Genomic DNA, 18,726 nt, shown 5'->3' on the forward strand with positions numbered 1-18,726 from the left:
CTTGTGACACTGTAGGTGCCCTGGGCAGCTCCTGAATCTGCCTTTTATACTGTTTTTTTTTTTTTTTTAATCCTTGATTTGAACTCCCATAGCTACTGGAAAAGAATCTTGGGTAAATGTGGTTTGTGAAACCCAAGATCCCAACTCACACCAGAGGGTCATCCCCTCCATTGCCCACTGCAGTTATGGGGAGAACTGTATTATTCTCTTCCTGTTACAACACCCCAGGTTCAGGTCAAATTGTCTGGCATTTTCTCCATGAGAAAGGAACCCCACACTCCCCAGGATCAGGCTGGGTGAGTAAAGGATGGCAGGGGAGCAGGGAGACCTGGAGGGCATGGGACCCCACATTTGTGAGCTGCTTTTTAATTAATGCCAAGTGATGCCATTTAGGAAATTGGGATCAGTGTTGCTACGTTTTTCTTTAAATATTTTTCCACCAAGGGACAGTGGAGAGGAAATTGTAGTATAAAACATTTTTTTTTTTTTTTTTTTGGTCTCTGACAAGAATCTTTCTTTGTTAAAACATTGTGTGTGGGATATATTTGGAAACCCCATAGCCTCTGATATGAGAAAAGTGTTCAGCAAGGAACGCTAATATGACCCACAATGACCCTCACAACATCAGAAGGGAAATTGCATGTCTTTGTTGTTCTAGACCTGAGACCTACATTTGTTTGTGTGCCTGGCTTTCATGTTGTTGGGGTTGAAATTGCCTTTGCACCTCCACAATCCTGCTATGCCAGGTATAAAGTTGAAATTTTGTGAGACGAATTTACCATTATCTCTTAAATGAGTATGTATATATTTTTACATCAATAGGATTTTGTTGGAAGTGTTATTTGGTACTTGATATTTCTTTTTACTTAATGTTGTAACCATATCAAGTCTAATATGATCTAACAGACTCCTGTCTGTCTCTCCCATCAGAAAGCTTTCATAAGCCTCTTATCCTTATTCAGCAGAGGGCAGACAGAATGAAAACCACAATCACAGAAAACTAATCAAACTGATCACAAGGACCACAGCCTTCTCTAACTCAGTGAAGTTATGAGCCATGCTGTGTAGGGCCACCCAAGGTGGATGGGTCATAGTGGAGAGTTTTGACAAAACGTGGCCCACTGGAAAAGGAAATGGCAAACCACTTCTGTATTCCTGCATTGAGAACACCATTAACAGTATGAAAAGACAAAAAGAAATGACACTGAAAGATGAACTCTCCAGGTCAGTAGGTGCCCAAAATGCTATTGGAGAAGAGTGGAGAATAACTCCAGAAAGAAAGAAGAGACAGAGCCAAGGAAAAAAACAATGCCCAGTTGTGGATGCGACTGGTGATGGAAGTAAAGTCCAATGCTGTAAAGAACAATATTGCACAGGAACATGGAATATTAGGTCCATGAATCAAGGTAAATTGGAAGTGGTAAAACAGGAGATGACAACAGTGAACATTGACATTTTAGGAATCAGTGAACTAAAATGTACTGGAACAGGTGAATTTAATACAGATGACCATTATAGCTACTACTGTGGGCAAAAATCCCTTACAAAAAATGGAGTAATCCTCATAATCCACAAAAGGGTCTGAAATCCAGTACTTGAGTGTAATCTCAAAAATTACAGAATAACCTCTATTAGTTTCCAAGGCAAACCATCTAACATCACAGTAATTAAAGTCTATGCCCCAACCACTAATGTCAAAGAAGTTGAAGTTGAAAAGGTTACATGAAGACCTACAATCTTCTAGAGCTAGCACCAAAAAAAGATGTCCTTTTCATCATAGAGACTAGAATGCAAAAGTAGGAAGTCAAGAGATACCTGGAGTAACAGGCAACTTTGGCCTTGGAGTACAAAATGAAATAGGGGGAAGGTTAACAGGGTTTTGCCAAGAGAACACACTGGTCATAGCAAACACCCTCTTCCAACAACACAAGAGACGACTCTACACATGGACATCACCAGATGGTCAATACCAAAATCAGATTGATTATATTCTTTGCAGCTGAAGATGGAGAAGTCTTTTACAGTCAGTGAAAACAAGACTGGGAGCTGACTATGGCTCAGATCATGAACTGCTTACTGCCAAATTCAGACTTAAATTGAAGAAAGTAGGGAAAACCACTAGACCATTCAGGTATGACCTAAATCAAATCCTTTATGATTATACAGTGGACATGACAAATAGATTCAAGGGATGAGATCTGATAACTACGGGTGGAGGCTTGTGACATTGTACAGGAGGCAGCGATCAAGACCACTCCCAAGAAAAAGAAATGCAAGAAAGCAAAATGGTTGTCTGAGGTGGCCTTAAAAATAGCTGAGACAAAAGGAGAAGTGAAAGGCGAAGGAGAAAAGGAAAGATACAAGCATCTGAATTCAGAGTTCCAAAGAATAGCAAGGAGAGATAAGTCTTCCTCAGTGATCAGGGCAAAGAAATAGAGGAAAACAATAGAATGGGAAAGACTAGAGATCTCTTCAAGAAAATTAGAGATACCAAGGGAGCATTTCATGTAAAATGGTCACAATAAAGGATAGAAATGGTATGGACATAACAGAAGCAGAAGATATTGAGAAGAGGTGGCAAGAATACACAGAAGAACTATACAAAAAATATCTTCAGGACCCAGATAACCACAATGATATGATCACTCACCTAGAGACAGATATCCTTGAATGCGAAGTCAAGTGGGCCTTAGGAAGCATCACAATTAACAAAGCTAGTGGAGGTGATAGAATTACAATTGAGCTATTTCAGGTCCTAAAAGATGATGCCATGAAGTGCTGCACTCAATATGCCAGCAAAGTTGAAAAACTCAGCAGTGGCCACAGGACTGGAAAAGGTCAGTTTTCATTCCAATCCCAAAGAAAGGCAATGCCAAAGAATGTTCAAACTGCTGCACAATTGTACTCATCTCACACACTAGCAAAGTAATTTTTAAAATTCTCCAAGCCAGGCTTCAACAGTATGTGAACTGTGAACTTCCAGATGTTCAAGCTGGATTTAGAAAAGGCAGAGGAACCAAAGATCAAATTGCCAACATCTGTTGGATCTTGGAAAAAGTGAGAGAGTCCCAGAAAATTACTTCTGCTTTATTGACTACCTCAAAGCCTTTGACTGTGTGGATCACAACTAACTGTGGGAAATTCTTCAAGAGATGGGAATAGCAGACCACCTGACCTGCCTCCTGAGAAATCTGTATGCAGGTTAAGAAGCAACAGTTAGAACTGGACATGGAACAGCAGACTGGCTCCAAATCAGGAAAAGAGTACGTCAAGGATGTGTATTGTCACCCTGCTCATTTTACTTCTAAGCAGAGTACATCATGTGAAATACTGGGCTGGATGAAGCACAAGCTGGAATCAAGATTGCCAGGAGAAATATCAACAACCTCTGATGGTCAGATGACACCACCCTTATGGCAGAAAGTGAAGAAAAACTAAAGATCTCTTGATGAAAGTGAAAGAGGAGAGTGAACATGCTGGCTTAAAATTCAGCATTCAAAAAATGAAGATCATGGCATCTGGTCCCACCACTGCTTGGCAAATAGATGGGGAAACAGTGGGAACAGTGAGAGACTTTATTTTCTTGGGCTCCAAAATCACTGCAGATGGTGACTGCAGCCATGAAGTGAAAAGACGTTTGCTCCATGGGAGAAAAGCTGTGACCAATCTATACAGCATATTAAAAAGCAGAGACATTACTTTGCTGACAAAGGTCTGTTTAGTCAAAGCTATGGCTTTTCCAGTAGCCATGTATGGATATGAGAGTTGAACTATAAAGAAAGCTGAGCACTGAAGAACTGATGCTTTTGAACTATGGTGTTGGAGAAGACTCTTGAGAGTCCCTTGGACTGCAAGGAGATCCAATCAGTCAATCCTAAAGGCCATCAGTCCTGAGTATTCATTGGAAGGACTGCTGCTGAAGCTGAAGCTCCAGTACTTTGGCCATCTGACTTGAAGAGCTGACTTCCTTGGAAAAGACCCTGATGCTGGGAAAGATTGAAGGCAGGAGGAGAAGGGGATGACAGAGGATGAGATGGTTGGATGGCATCACCGACTCAATGGACATGAGTTTGAGCAAGCTCAGGGAGTTGGTGATGGACAGGAAGCCTGCTGTGCTCCAGTGAAAGTGAAACTGAAAACCACTCAGTCCTGTCTGACTCTTTGGGACCCCATGGACTATGTCCATGGAATTCTCTAGGCCAGAATACTGGAGTGGGTAGCCTTTCCCTTCTCCAGGTGATCTTTCCAACCCAGGATCGAATCCAGGTCTCCCACATTGCAGGCAGATTCTTTACCAGTTGAGCCACAAGGGACGCCCAAGAATACTGGGAGTGTGTAGCCTATCACTTCTCTAGCGAATCTTCCTGACTCAGGAATCCAACTGGGGTCTCCTGCTTGCACGCAGATTCTTTACCAACTTCGCTATATATTCTTGACCTATATATGTATATAAAACTCATCTTCTTTTTTCATTCTTATGTAGATGAATATCTAGGCTATTTCCATTCTTGGCTATTGTAAATAATACTATGAACATAAGGGTGTGTGTATCTTTTTGAATAATAGATTTTTATGGATATTGCCCAGAAGTGGAATTGCTAGATGATATAGCAACTCTATTTTTAGTTTTGGAGGAACCTACATGTTGTTTTCCATAATGGCTGCACCAATTTACATCCTACCAACAGTGTAAGAGGCTACCCTTTTCATCACATATTCACTAGCATTTTTAAAGAGATTTAAGTTTATTTTGATCTATTACTTGACAGGAGATACTGACTACAAGGGGATGAAAGGTGAGCCTTTAGAACAATGCTCCTTTTGGATCTCACAGAAGCTGTGATCCCATAGAGACATTCCCAGCTTAGACTTCTCAATTTCCAAATTTCCACAAACATCACATGAAATCTCTCTGATTGTCATTTCCAACATTTAGATTTCCCGGCAACTTTGGCAGGATCGGGGGGAGTGTTCTTCTGATATTGTCAACTACTTTTTCTCTTCACATAAATGGGCAGTTTCTTCTACTTGGCAGTGAGCTTGAATCAACAGCTTAAACATAGGGAAAATATGAGTGAAGTTCAGATTTTCTCTTAAGGTTATCTGAAGGAATGAATGAAAAGTGCCCGTGTGGTTGTTCACCTGGTTTCTGTTCAGTAACAGAGATGTTCATGCTTATTGTTGTTACTAATCTCAATCTAATTGCAAGTTATTAATAAAAGGGATTGGTGGCCTGGGATTTAAATGTCACTTGAGTAGAATCCAGTTTAATCCTATTTTATGTAAAGGCCATTTATGTACATGAGAAAAACATGGTGGAAGCTATCTTCCCAAAAGTGACCAAGACTGAAAACTCCCTGCAGAGTCTTCACCTTGGTGGCCACAGGTGTATAAGAAAAATGTTGGCATCAAATAACTGGGTGGGTGAGAGGAATGGAAAATTCTTAAAGATGGAGAAAGGGGCTCCCTTTATGTGTGGCCATAGACTTCAAAGAAATCCTTGTATGATGCAGCCCAAAGTGGGAACCATACCTGAATGTAGTAGAACATTACACACCAATAACTGTTTCAATATTTAGTGCAGAAAAGGTGTTGACATTTATGACAAGAAAAGCAGAATTTTATTTCTGTGCCTAATGGTGCCACTTTGATCAGAATCTGTGTTGAACACGGCTAGTTATGAGTAGAACAGTCATGATCTAAATGCACTAGGAAAAGCACCAATGAAATTTTAGTTTGGCTTCTACTCCAGTATTCTTGCCTGGAGAATTCCATGGATAGAGGAGCCTGGTGGGCTACAGTCCATAGGGTTGCAAAGAGTTGGACACGACTGAAGTGTCTTAGCACACAAATGCATGCACCCCTGAAAAATGGCTGGGGAATTTGCCATCTGAAAATTGTCCTCAGTGAGAAAAATAAATAAATAAATAAGTAAACAAACCTCAGCTGGTAGCACTTGCCCCTGGATGACAGGGTTATTTGGAGCTGAAAAAGATTTATTTCTTCTCTGGCTCCAAGTTCCCAAAGAACCCAGAATGCCCACCATCACTGCCTCTGAGTCTGGGAAATATCTGATTCCAGTATTCACACCCTTTCCTCTTCTCACATCTTAGATTTAATCTTTTCTTGCAGTTGGTTGCTCTGATCTCAACTTTTTGGGAAAAATGCTGTCTAAGATTTTACTATATTTCTTCGGTTTATTTTATTTATTTATTTTTATTGTCCTGGGTCATCATTGCTGTGGGGGCTTTTCTCTACTTGTATCGAGAGGGGGCTACTTTCTAGTTGCTGTACATGGGCTTCTCATTGTGGTAGCTTCTCTTTTGTGGAGCACAGGCTTAACAGTTGTGGTGCACCAACTTAGTTGCCCTGTGTCATATGATATCTTCCCCAACCAGGGATCAAAGCTGTGTCTCCTGCATTGGTGGTCAGATTCTTTACCACTGAGCCACAGGGAAGCCTTCTTTTACTATCTTAATATCACCCAGAGAAATGTCTTTAAATTTCTCTGTTTCAAAAAAAAAAAAAAAAGAAAGAAAGAAAAATAAACCTATATTTAGCATTGCTGCTATCATTCACGTTGTCCTTTAGGAATGCCCAGCTCCAAACTGTCTAGAACCCCTCATATTCTCACTGAGATTCCAGCTTGTCCACCTTCAGAGAAGACTTGACTTGAGGCTGGAAAAACCACCGCATCCCCAAAGCTCTTCCCTGGCTTCCTGAATAGGCACACAACCTCCTGTGTTTCCTACATAACTCCTCAGTGAAAAGCTGATACAGGGATGAGTACATTTTGTTTTCTTTTATAACACACCACTGTTTTCATGAGACTGTTTTAATCATGGACATATTGCTAATGTTGATTTGACCAAAGTGCCCCCAACAATGATTCTGTCAACTTTTTTTCTTGTCCAGTGGCGGGAACCAATAATCCCTTTCCTGTCTGACCCTCGAAAATATAACTGACCATATTGGTAGAATTCAGTCAGTATCAGGGAAGTGAATCTGTGAATAGGTCCTGGATCACCCAGCCACACCATCATTCTTTTTGTTTCCTGACTGTGTATATATTTCAATCAACTACTCTAAAGAAATATGATAATCCAATCAGGATCAATCCAATAGGTCTTCTATAGTTAAATCAGATGTCCCTTTCTGATTGGATTAGCAGTGGGACAGAGGAATTATGGGACAAGAAAGGTGTATAAAACTCTGACGCACTGGAGAAGAGTTCAGAATCTTCCTGCTCTGGAGACACCAGCTGAGTTCTTCACAGCGTCTGAGGTCTGAGCACCCCTCCAGCCACATCAGACCAGTAAGTTACCTTCATCATATAAGAATAACCATTCCTTCCCCATGGTTAGCTAATCTTGAAAAGTGACTTGTAGTTCTGGATTGCAGGGAGAGTTTTCAGAAAATCATTTCTTTCTGATGAACCCATTTCAGGTTTTAGTTTTGCCTCTTAGTGTAGTTTTTTGCCTGAATCTCAAAACATTTTGATTAGTGCTTTAGCTGGTATCATTTTTTAATGTCTTTACCCAGCAGATATTTAAACTATCTGTTTGGAGTTTTGTTTCATGAAATTTCAAATACATATTTTTTATACAAATGGCATTTGTGTTATGGGTAACTAAGGATGGAGGCTGTCTGGGTCCACATGACCTTCCTCTTACCATAGACTTAGGGCTACAAGTGATAGTCTGACATATTCCACTCATAAAGACTGGAATGAGTTTTCAGGCTCCTGGCTTCACACTTCTAGCTGGGACATGAATTAAGCAAAGCACTGAATTGAATTGAAATAGCTAGTGGTTGCCTTTCCTCCTCAATGGTCTTGTGAGAAGCTTGTTCTGAGTTGAAAAGGGAAAGGGTTATAACTTGGTGCCTGTTGAGGCCTGAATGTCATATGGTCTAATTAAGGCACTCCCACCCCTGCCAGAGCTGAGACCTCAGTCCTGAGTAGATTTCTCTGAAGGGCTGGGAGATTGTCTTAGATGTGTTCCTCTTTGGCTTGCTTTGTTTGTTGGCAGTTTCTACAGGATTCCTTTTGAAGCAGAGTCAGGATGAGTATCCCGACCCCACCCAGACTCTTGGACCTGGCTGGAATGCACCTGCTCAGGGAAGATGCCTTGGTCTGTTCTGCTCTGGAGTTTCTGCCCACAGAGCTCTTCCCACCCCTCTTCATGGACGCCTTCCATGGGAGACACATCAAGACCCTAAAGGCCATGGTGCAAGCCTGGCCCTTTGTCTGCCTGCCTCTGGGGGGCCTCATTGACCTGCCTCATGTGGGGCCCCTACAAGCAGTGCTGGAAGCACTTGATGTCCTACTTGCCCAGAAGGTTCGTTCCAGGTGAGTCGGATCCAGGTAGCTTGATAGGGTTCTGGGCATCCTGGAAGAGACATCTGGGGTGGGCTAAGTGGATGGCCAATGGATGGGCCAGAGGGTTCTGAGGATGGCAATGAAGAAGCTCAGAGGCCTTGGTTCACTATGGGAAATACTTTACTGATGTGTAAATGTGCCTACAATGAAAGCGGGATTGAAAGAACATGCCCCAACTCCTTCCTATGATGCTTAATCCCACTAGAAGTGGAGAACTAGAAAGGAGAAGAGGAGAAAGGGAGTTGGAGGAAAGAGGCAGAAGAGGGCAAAGCAGCAGGTGATGAGATATATGAAATAAAAGCACGGTGGGCAGTCAGTTGTCAAATTCTGAGACTGTGGTTGCATTTTGTGTGGATTTTAATGCATCCCTGTTAATCTCTATCCTTATAGGAGGTGCAAACTGCGGGTGCTGGATTTGCGGAATACTGGCCAGAGCTTCTGGAGCATGTGGTCTGGAGCCAGCACCCATGGGTTCTCAAGCTTAGGAATGGCACCAGTGGCTGAGCAGAGCTCAAGGACCCACCAGCCCTTGGCTCCCCTGAAGATATACATAGAGCTTTGCCTGAAGAAAAGGACATTGGATAACTTCCTCACCTACCTCCTCAGGTGGATGGAGCAGAGAAAAGCTTCCGTACATCTCTGCTGTAAGAAGCTGACCATCTTTGCAATGCCCGTGGAAAATATCACGAAGGTCCTGAATATGGTGCAGCTGGACTGTGTCCAGGAGTTGCAAGTGAATTGGATTTGGCATCTGTCCACCCTGGCCAAGTTTGCTCCTTTCCTGGGTCAGATGAGCAACATGCAGAGACTCCATCTCTCCCGCATTCACATGTCTGCCCTTGAGAAGCAGGAGCAGCAGGAACAGCAAGTTGTCCAATTTACCTCTCAGTTTCTCAAGCTGCACCATCTCCAGGATCTCTATCTAGACTCTCCCTCCTTCCTTGAAGGCTGCCTGGACCAGATGCTCAGGTGAGTGTGGGACACTGGCTGGAAACGTGAACACATCACTGGCATGTGAAGCGCACAGAGTTCCTAGCTGCTCTATCCTGAGCTGCGGTATCACTTCACCACTGAAATCAAGGTAGAAAAACAAACACAGACACAGTACTAGAAAGCTACGTATGGTGTGGCTTGGATCCAGTGAGGGTAGATTCTTTCTTAGGAAGGGAAATCTATGTAACATGACTTACAAAAATAGGTAAGTGAAAGGAGATCAAAGAAGGGAAACCACCTCTAATCAGAGCAATTTTAAAGAGATGGTCTGGGAAATTACCTGCCAGTCCAGTGGTTAGAATTCTGCTCTTTCAGGGCTAAATGTCCAAGTTTGATCCCTGGTGGGAAAAGTAAGATTGCACCAGCTGCACATGTGATATGGCCAGGAAAAAAAAGGAAAAGAATGTGAGGGACAGAGAGAGACAGAGACAGAAAGAACTTTGTACTCTCCAAGTTTCTGAACACAGTGAACTTGTCTCAAATTACCAGTCCCTAAATGTTGCTTTTTTCCAGATAAGTAGTTAATATTTAAGAAACACATGATTCTGAGATGATAGTAGTGGCGTATGACCAGAGAACATACAAACCACAGGTGGTTTACAGGTGATGTAGAGATGAAATGTCAGGTTAAAAAGGAGACTCATCATTCTGAGTACTGACCTTCAGGAGACAGTTAGTAGGACCTTGTCTTTGGGCCAATCACCTGCCCAAAACAGCTGCCTCCCAGGTTTCTAAGACTTAATTGCTTTTTTTCTCCCGAGATGCCTGATGACCCCCTTGGACCACCTGGCAATAACTAACTGCCGGCTTACAGAATCAGACCTGACCCATCTGTCCCAGTGCCTGAACATCCGTCAGCTCAAAGGCCTGGATCTGAGTGGGGTCACCATGACTGACTTTAGTCCTGAGATCCTCCACATTCTTCTGGAGCAAGTTGCAGCCACCCTCCAGGAACTGAACTTAGAGCAGTGCAGGATCACAGAATCCCAACTTGAGTTCATCCTGCCTATTCTGAGCTGCTGTTCCCAGCTCACGACCTTCAGTCTGTGTGGGAATGTCCTCTCTATGGCCATCATGGAGAAGCTGCTGAGTCACACCACTGGGCTGATCAACTTAAGTGAGGAGTTTTACCCTGCCCCTCAGGAGAGTTACAGCCCTCATGGAGCCCTCCACCTGGGCCGACTGGCCCAACTTCGGGATAAACTCATTGAGATTATGCGGGATTTAGGACGTCCAAGGGCCATCTGGCTTAGCTCCAGCCCATGTCCTCGCTGGGGCAATAAGACATTCTCTCCTGAGGATCCCTTCCTGTGCCACTGTTACATGTCTGCCTAGTTGGATGCACCTGCCAAAGCTTTCTTCTGGGCACTTGGAAACTAAAATATGGGGAATAGATGCATCATAAAAGGAAAACTAATCCATGGTTTTGACATCAGCTCAGTATGAATGGGAAAAGGAAAGATGATACAATGGAGATGCAGGATTGCAAGGAGAAATGTAGACTCTGAGAAGTGTTGGGACTTTCAGGGATTTGGGTTTATAGCATCACAAAAATGAATCTAATTTTCTGGATGGAAATCTTGTATGCATATGTGTCATTATCCTTGAGTGGAGATTGTAAATAAATGGTCACAAATAAAGAAACCTTTGTATTTGTATCTGGCGCCCTTCTGATATATTATCGTGTTTTGTCTGTTTTTACCTCAAAAATCCCCAGTTACTCATGAAAGAAAACACACATAATTTGTATGATCAGAAACCCTACTATCCTCACTAGTTTTCTATTCTGTCGAGAACATGTTACCTCCTTACTTACTCCTGTGGCTGTTCACTCGGTTACTGCACAGGAGGGCGACACACTCATTGGCCAATGAATCACTGGAGTGAAGAACTCTAGACAGGGTACTCACTGCTGACTCAGGCCATGACCCTCGATGTGAGGTGTTCTCATGGTTCTCCTGGGGGGTCCATAGGTCTCAGTTCCTGCCCTTTCTGCGCTGGGAAAGGGCTTTACTACACAAGTCAAGACCCTCCATTCTGGAAGATGTCATCCACATTGCAGATGAACCAGAGGCCCTGTCCTCACCAATCCATGCCTGTCACGCACGTGTAGTTGTCCTCCTTGAATTAAAGTAGTTGTGACCAGCAAAGATACACAATTTTCTTTGCTGTTGTTTAGTCGCTAAGTCGCATCCAACTGTTTGTGACACTATGGACTGTAGTCCACCAGGCTCCACTGGGATTCCCCAGGCAAGAATATGGAGTGAGTTGCCATGTCCTTCTCCAGGGGATCTTCCTGACCCAGGGATTGAACCCACATCTCCTGCATTAGTAGGAGGATTCTTTACCACTGAATCACCAATACTAAATCATACAGGCATATAACATGGTTTTACTATTTCTAAACCACATTAAGAGATTGTATCCTTTTGTGGGAGTAGGTCATGTCATTGAGTGATTGACATTCTTGTAACACCTACTATCTCTTCCTATCTGGGAAGACTAGTAACATGTTTTATCAACATATCAGTCTGCTCTCCAAAATAATTTTTATATACATCTTATAACTCATAGTCAATTCTCTCTGTCAGTTCCACATGCTCAGATTTAATCATCTGCAGGTGGAGTAGTGCTACATTTACTGTAGAAAAATGTCCATGAGTAAGAGGATCTGAGCAGTTCAAAGGCATATTGGTCAAGAGTGATCTGTATATGTAGATATGTATTAGAAGGGATCATTGTGGGAATGGGTTCAAAGGGGCTACAGAGATGGACAAGTCCCATGGTCTACTCTAAGTGAGAAAACCAGCAAATCCAATTTTATATCTCAGGCCAGTGCTTAGAGCTGAAAACTGGGGGAGCTGGTGATGTAACTCAAAGTGTGAAGTTCAAGGCCTGAGAACCAGGGAAGCACTTATGTAAGTCCTGCAGTTTCAAGTCTCAAGATCCAGAAGCTGCTATGTTCATGGACAAGAAGAGGGAGAGAAGATGATATCTTGTTCCATTCAGGCCCTCAGGAATTGGATGAATCCCAGCCACACTGGTGAGGGCATATTTCTTCACTCACTTGATGGGTTTAAATGCTACTCTATTCCTGAAACACCACCTCAGAAACCCACCCTTAAGGTCACATAAATGTAACCAACACAAAAAACATTAAAAAAAAGCACCCAAATGAAGGCTCCTGCTGAGGATTCAAGGGCTTGTATTGTTGGCTCTGGGGATGGTGTGGATATTGGACTGAGGGATCTTAAGCAAGAGGCTCTGCTTTCCATAAAATGGAAGCAATGATGCACCCACAATGTATGGGGTTCCTGTAAATCAATGAGATGAAACATGTTGAGGCCTTGGTACTGGAGCTGGCATACAGTAGGAGCTCAACAAATGAGTCATTTCCATCTTTTCCCTTTCTAGCAGACACCCCCAGGATTCTTCATTCCTCAAACGTACTCTATATTTCTACAACAAAGAAAGAAGGAGGGCTCAGCATTTACATGAGGCCTTGAATGAATCAGAATTCCCCCAAGCTGCCCTAGTAGCCAGCACAGGGGGGGTCAGGAGGAGGTCGTAGGAAAGAGTCCATTCCTCTCTAGAGACACATATTCTGAGCTTCAGGACTCCTAGGCCACCTGCTGGGAGATCAGACCAGGTGACATGAACTAACGTTGCAAGCAGGTCTGTCGGGTTCAGCATCCTATAAACATCTGCTGTAATGTAAATGCTTATTTAATATAAATATTTGTGTTGTGATTGATATAAATATAGAAGATATACTTTGTCTTTTAAAATTATGAAGAAAATTTAGTACTTTGAAAGAATGCATGTGGATATTTTAAAAAAGTATTTAGCTTGATTTTGAGTCTCAAAAGAAAAATAGCTTTATAACTGATTTTGAAGATCATTCAAACTAATAATTTCTTCTTGAAAATATTTAGAATAAGAAAATTTCAGAACTGGATTACAATTGTAAATTTTAAAGTAGACTTTCTACTAAAGAGCAGTTTTGTGTTCAGAGTGAAATAGAGGACATAATACAGAGCATTTCCACTTAAATCCTTCCACTTAAATCCCTCCACATGCATTGGCCCCCCAGCTATCAACATTCCCCATTTGATTTGATTAGTATATTTGTTATAACTGATGAGCCTACATTGACATAAAATCATCACCCAAAGTAGAGAGTTTACATGGAGTTTCCCCCTTAATGTTGTGTGTTCTATGACTTCTATCAAATATATAATAACACTGCAGAATCACACAAAGTATTTGCTTTGCCTATTTATCCCTCCTCCATCTCAACCTCTGGAAAAAAAATCTGATTATTTCACTCTTCTGTGATTTTGCCTTTGCAAACATGTCCTATAGTTTGACTCACTTTATGTAGGCTTCTCAGATTGATTCTTTCACTTAGTAATAGACATCATGATTTCCTCCATGATTTTTCATGGTTTGACACCGTTTCATTGTCAGTATACATCACAGTTCATTGGTTTTTTTCACCTATTAAAGGACATCTTGGTTCCTTTCAAGTTCTGGCAAAGATGAGTAAAGCTGCTACAAGCGTCCATATGCATGTGTTTGCCTGGAAAGAGTGTTTCAACTCATCTGTATGGAGCAAAATTGCTGGATTGTAAGATACTAATATGTATTAAAATTATTTTTTTTCTTAACAAACTCCCAAGTTAGACAAATATCGTCCAATATTCCTGTGGCCCATAACTGATCATGGAGAAAGGTAAGGCAGTAAATGATTATAAATGCATGGTCCCTGGAAAACTTTACAGCATCTGACTTTACTTCCATTGCCAGTCACATCCACAACTGGGTGTTGTTTTCACTTTGGCTCCATCTCTTCTTTTTTTCTGGAGTTATTTCTCCACTCTTCTCCAGTAGCATATTGGGCACCTACCCACCTGGGGAGTTCATCTTTCAGTGTCCTATCTTTTTGCCTTTTCATACTGTCCATGGGGTTCTCAAGGCAAGAATACTGAAGTGGTTTGCATTCCCTTGTCCAGCGGACCATGTTTTGTCAGAACTCTCCACTATGACCCATCTGTCTTGGGTGGTCTTACAAGGCATGGCTCATAGTTTCACTGAGTTAGACAAAGCTGTGGGCCTTGTGATCAGTTTGATTAGTTTTCTGTGATTGTGGTTTTCATTCTGTCTGCCCTCTGATAAACATAAGAGGCTTATGGAAGCTCAGAGCCCCTGATCCTGCAGCAGGCCACCGCCAACCCATGCCTCCACTGGAGACTCCTGGACACTCATAAACAAGTCTGGGTTAGCCAACTTGGGGAAAATCAATGCTAGCCAGCTGCTGATAACAGAAATATAAACATACAGAAGTAATAACTTTTCTGGTCAATATATATGTCCATGAAAAAGGCTTATGAACAAAAATCCCATTTGTTTTCCATGTCTTTCTTAATTTTCCCAAATAATAATAATAAAAAAATTCTAGTACTACAGATAGAATAAGCAACTCCTCTGAACTTTCTCCTCATAAGTGTGTGTGTGCAAATACATATATGTATATATTTATATAATTATGACATGAAAAGAAGGATAACCTACCATATTCCACAAAACAGTATGAGTTTTGAGGGCATTATGCTCAGTGAAATATATCAGAGAAAGATAAACACTGAATATTCTCATTTACTTGTGAAATCTAAATAACTGAACTTCTCTTTTTCTTTCTTCCTGCAAGCTTCTTAAACTCTCTTTAAATCTCCAATTCACTGTATGCTTACTTTTGATTTTCTGAAAGGATGATGCCTTTATTTTCAACACTAATCATGGGAAAGAATCTGATAATAGGGAATATTCAATAAAATACAGAAAGTTGAGCAGAAACACAACAAAAATTCCAAAGAAATTTGCTATCACCAGCACTTTTATCATAATGATAACCCTCTGGATATTTTAGTTGCTGATTAAGATTATCACAAATATGAATTATGATATTCTGTTACTAGGCCAGTTTCATTTTCCTGGGTGTGAGTAAGAAAAACAAGAAGATTCTGAGGTTTGAAGAGAAGATGCTTGCTTCTTAGATGGAAAGCTATGAGAAACCTAGACAGCATATTAAAAAGCAGGCACATCACTTTGCTAAAAAAGGTCTGTATGTTCAAAGCTATGGTCTTCCCAGTAGCCAAATATGGATGTGACATTTTGACCATAAAGAAAGTTGAGCACTGAAGAATTGATGCTTTTCAATTGTGGTGCTGGAGAAGACTCTTGAAAGTCCCTCAGACAGCAAGGAGATCAAACCAATCAATCCTAAAGGAAATCAATCCTGACTACTCATTGGAAGGACTGATGCTGAAGCTGAAGCTCCAATACTTTGGCCACCTGATGAGAACAGCCGACTCATTGGAAAAGACCCTCATGTCGGGAAAGACTGAAGGCAAAAGGAGAAGAGAGTGGCAGAGAACGAGATGGTTAGATAGCATCATAGACTCGATGGACATGAACTTGAGCAAACTCAGGGAGACAGTGGAGGGCTGGGGAGCCTGGTGTGTGTGCTGCAGTCTATGGGGTCACAAAGAGCTGGACAGGGCTTAGTGACTAAACTACTTCAAAGATCAAATGCTGTGTGGAGCAAACTTTCTAGGAGGAAACACTCTCAAACACAACACTGTGCCCTCTAAGTCATTCTCTTTTGCTTTCCTAATATCACCTAGAATAACTTCTTTAAATCTACCTCTTTCATAAAAGAGAGAAAAACCCCAAACTCTATGTCACATTGTGGATCATTCATGTGGACCTTCTATGAATGCCCAGATGCAACCCAGCCAGACCCACTCTTACTTCTCACTGTAATTTTGACCTGTCCACCTTCAGAGAAGGCTTGGCTTAAGGCTGGGGAACCAACCACCGCCCCCCCCACCCCCAAGCTCTTTCTTGCTGCCTAAATAGCCTCACAATCTCCTATGCTCCCCACATAACACCCGAGTGACAAATTTATACAGAGACCTTGTATTTTGTTTCTTTTGTGAACAATATGACTGTTTTCATAAAGCTGTGTCCATTCAGGGACATTTCTGTAACTTTGATATGGCAGAAGTTCCCCCAGCAATGATACTTTCCACTTTGGTTTTTTAAGTGAAGTCGCTCCGTCGTGTAAGTTAAATAAGCAAGGTGACAATATACATCCTTGATGTACTCCTTTCTCAATTTGAAACCAGACAGCTTGATACATGGAGAAATTTATTTTGTTTTCTTTGGGATAGCACTATTGCCCTTGCAAGGCTGTCTTATTTGTAGGACATTTTGATACTTTTGATATGGCCAAAGATCTTCCAGGAATATGCTTTCAGGTTTTTCTTTTTTTGCCCAATGTTGGGAACAAATTAATCCCTCCTTGATCACACCCTACTACAGTTGTCTGTATTAATAAAATTCAATCAGCGTTTGTAGGGGTAAATATAGGAACGTGTTTTGACTTCCCCTTCAACCTAACTCTTAAAAATGAAAATGTGAGTCAATCAATCTGGAGACAGACAAATATCAGGATTAACCTGCTGCATATTCTGGAATCTAACCGGGTTTCACTTTCCAATTGGGAGTTACTAATAAGAAGTTACTATAATAAGTTATATAAGTTACTATAATAAGAAGGGGGAAGAAATGATGAGAAAATCCTATAAAAGCCTCAGGCACCAAAGAAGAAATGTAGAGTCATTGCCTGGGTTCTACAAGGGGTTTTAGGTTGGAGTGCCTTGCCAACAGCAGCAGAGCTGGTGAGTTACTGATCTCAGCTAAAAACATCCTCATCTTACTCATGGCCAGTGGGTCTTGAATGGTGGCAAACAGTTCAGGATGGCAGAAAAAGTCGTTCGTTTTCTTTTTTTCAAGATGAACAAATTTAAGGCTTTGATTTTGCGTCAAAGTGTAGTTTTGCCTTATTTCCATACCTTTTGCATGTGCTTGGTTTAAATCACTTTTAACTGACTTAAGTAAGTTTTTTTTTAAATAAAAAAAACTGACTGTATGGAATTTTATTTCTTGACATTTGAAGTATTTCGTTTCTGCACTTAGATTATGAAGTATTTTGTTTCTGCACTTAGATTATGGCTCATACACTTTGTGATTTTACTAGTTAGGCTTTTTAAATAAAAGCTTAAAATAACATTCTGTATGCTATTTTTAGAGAGTGGAGTCTTTGTACTGGATATGAAGGAAAGGGGTTTAGCGGAAGGAATACTTCGTATCAGTAACTCACCAGCTCTGCTGTTGTTGGCAGCAAAGTGACAGCTCTGCTTTTTGATATGTTGTCTAGGTTTGTATAGTTTTGCAAACCAGTGGTTAAGACACTGCATTTCCACTGCAAAGTGTATGGGTTCAATCCCTGGTCCAGGAACTAAGATCCCACATGCCACATGGCCTAATTGAATATATAAATAAATTAAAATGAACAAAAATTATTTACTTTTTGATGTACTGATTTAATGTTTTTATTTTGCCTCTTCTGTGGTTTTGACGTAATCCCAAATACTTTAATTGGTGCCTTGGTTTATACCATTTTAAAATATTTTTTTAAGGAGCAGATGCTATTTTTAGTGAAAATTATCTGTTGGAAATATTTAATTTGTGCATAAGCAGCATTCATTGTAGGGGTATCTCTTATAGTTCAGTTGGTAAAGAATCAGCCTTCAATGCAGAAGACCTGGGTTCATTTCCTAGGTTGGGAAGATCCCCTGGAGAAGGGAATGGCTGCCCACTGCAGTATTCTGGCCTTGAGAATTCCATGGACTGTATAATCCATGGGTCACAAAGAGTCGGGTATGACTGAGTGACTTTCACACTTCATTTACCGTTTCCCAGCCCAGTGAACTGTGGGAACTGAGGACAAAGGCTGTGTTGGGCCACATGATGCTCTTATTCCCTTAGTTTTAAGGCTCTAAGTGATGGATTAAAATTTTCCCCAAAAAAGATGAAGCTTAACTTTCAGCTCATGGCCCCCACCTCCCAGTGGAACATGATTAAACAAAGCAGTGGATGGGATGGATGGAATCACTATTCCATCACTATTCACCCAGCTTCTTCCTCTTTGCTTCTTATGAGGTTCTTGCTCTAGTGCCCAAAGGGGTAAAGCTATGCCATTGTGCCCACTGAACCCAGAGTGTATTTGGGACTAACAGGCACTTACACCACTGCCAGGGCAGTCACTGCCTTTGGTCCAAAAAAGTTTCATCTGAACATGAGGCAACAGACTGAGGTGTGTTCTTATTTGGCATGAGAAGGATGCCTTGTTCCCTGGAAGTTTCCACAGGATTCCTTTCGGAGCAGAGTCAGGATGCATCTCTGGATACCACCCAGACTCCTGGACCTGGTGGCAATGAGCTTGT

General features: G+C 41.5%; 1 protein-coding gene across 1 annotated transcript; it reads left to right on the forward strand.

The window, feature by feature from the left end:
* Positions 1-8,063: 8,063 nt before the first annotated feature.
* LOC110142840 (PRAME family member 8-like) lies at positions 8,064-10,708 on the forward strand. The gene is made up of 3 exons (XM_020902231.2): positions 8,064-8,350; positions 8,771-9,349; positions 10,135-10,708. The coding sequence occupies exons 1-3, from the start codon at positions 8,064-8,066 to the stop codon at positions 10,706-10,708; spliced, it is 1,440 nt and encodes a 479-aa protein (XP_020757890.2).
* The last annotated feature ends 8,018 nt before the right edge of the window (positions 10,709-18,726 follow it).

Source organism: Odocoileus virginianus, chromosome 11 (assembly GCF_023699985.2).
Source record: "Odocoileus virginianus isolate 20LAN1187 ecotype Illinois chromosome 11, Ovbor_1.2, whole genome shotgun sequence".
NCBI lineage: Eukaryota > Metazoa > Chordata > Mammalia > Artiodactyla > Cervidae > Odocoileus > Odocoileus virginianus.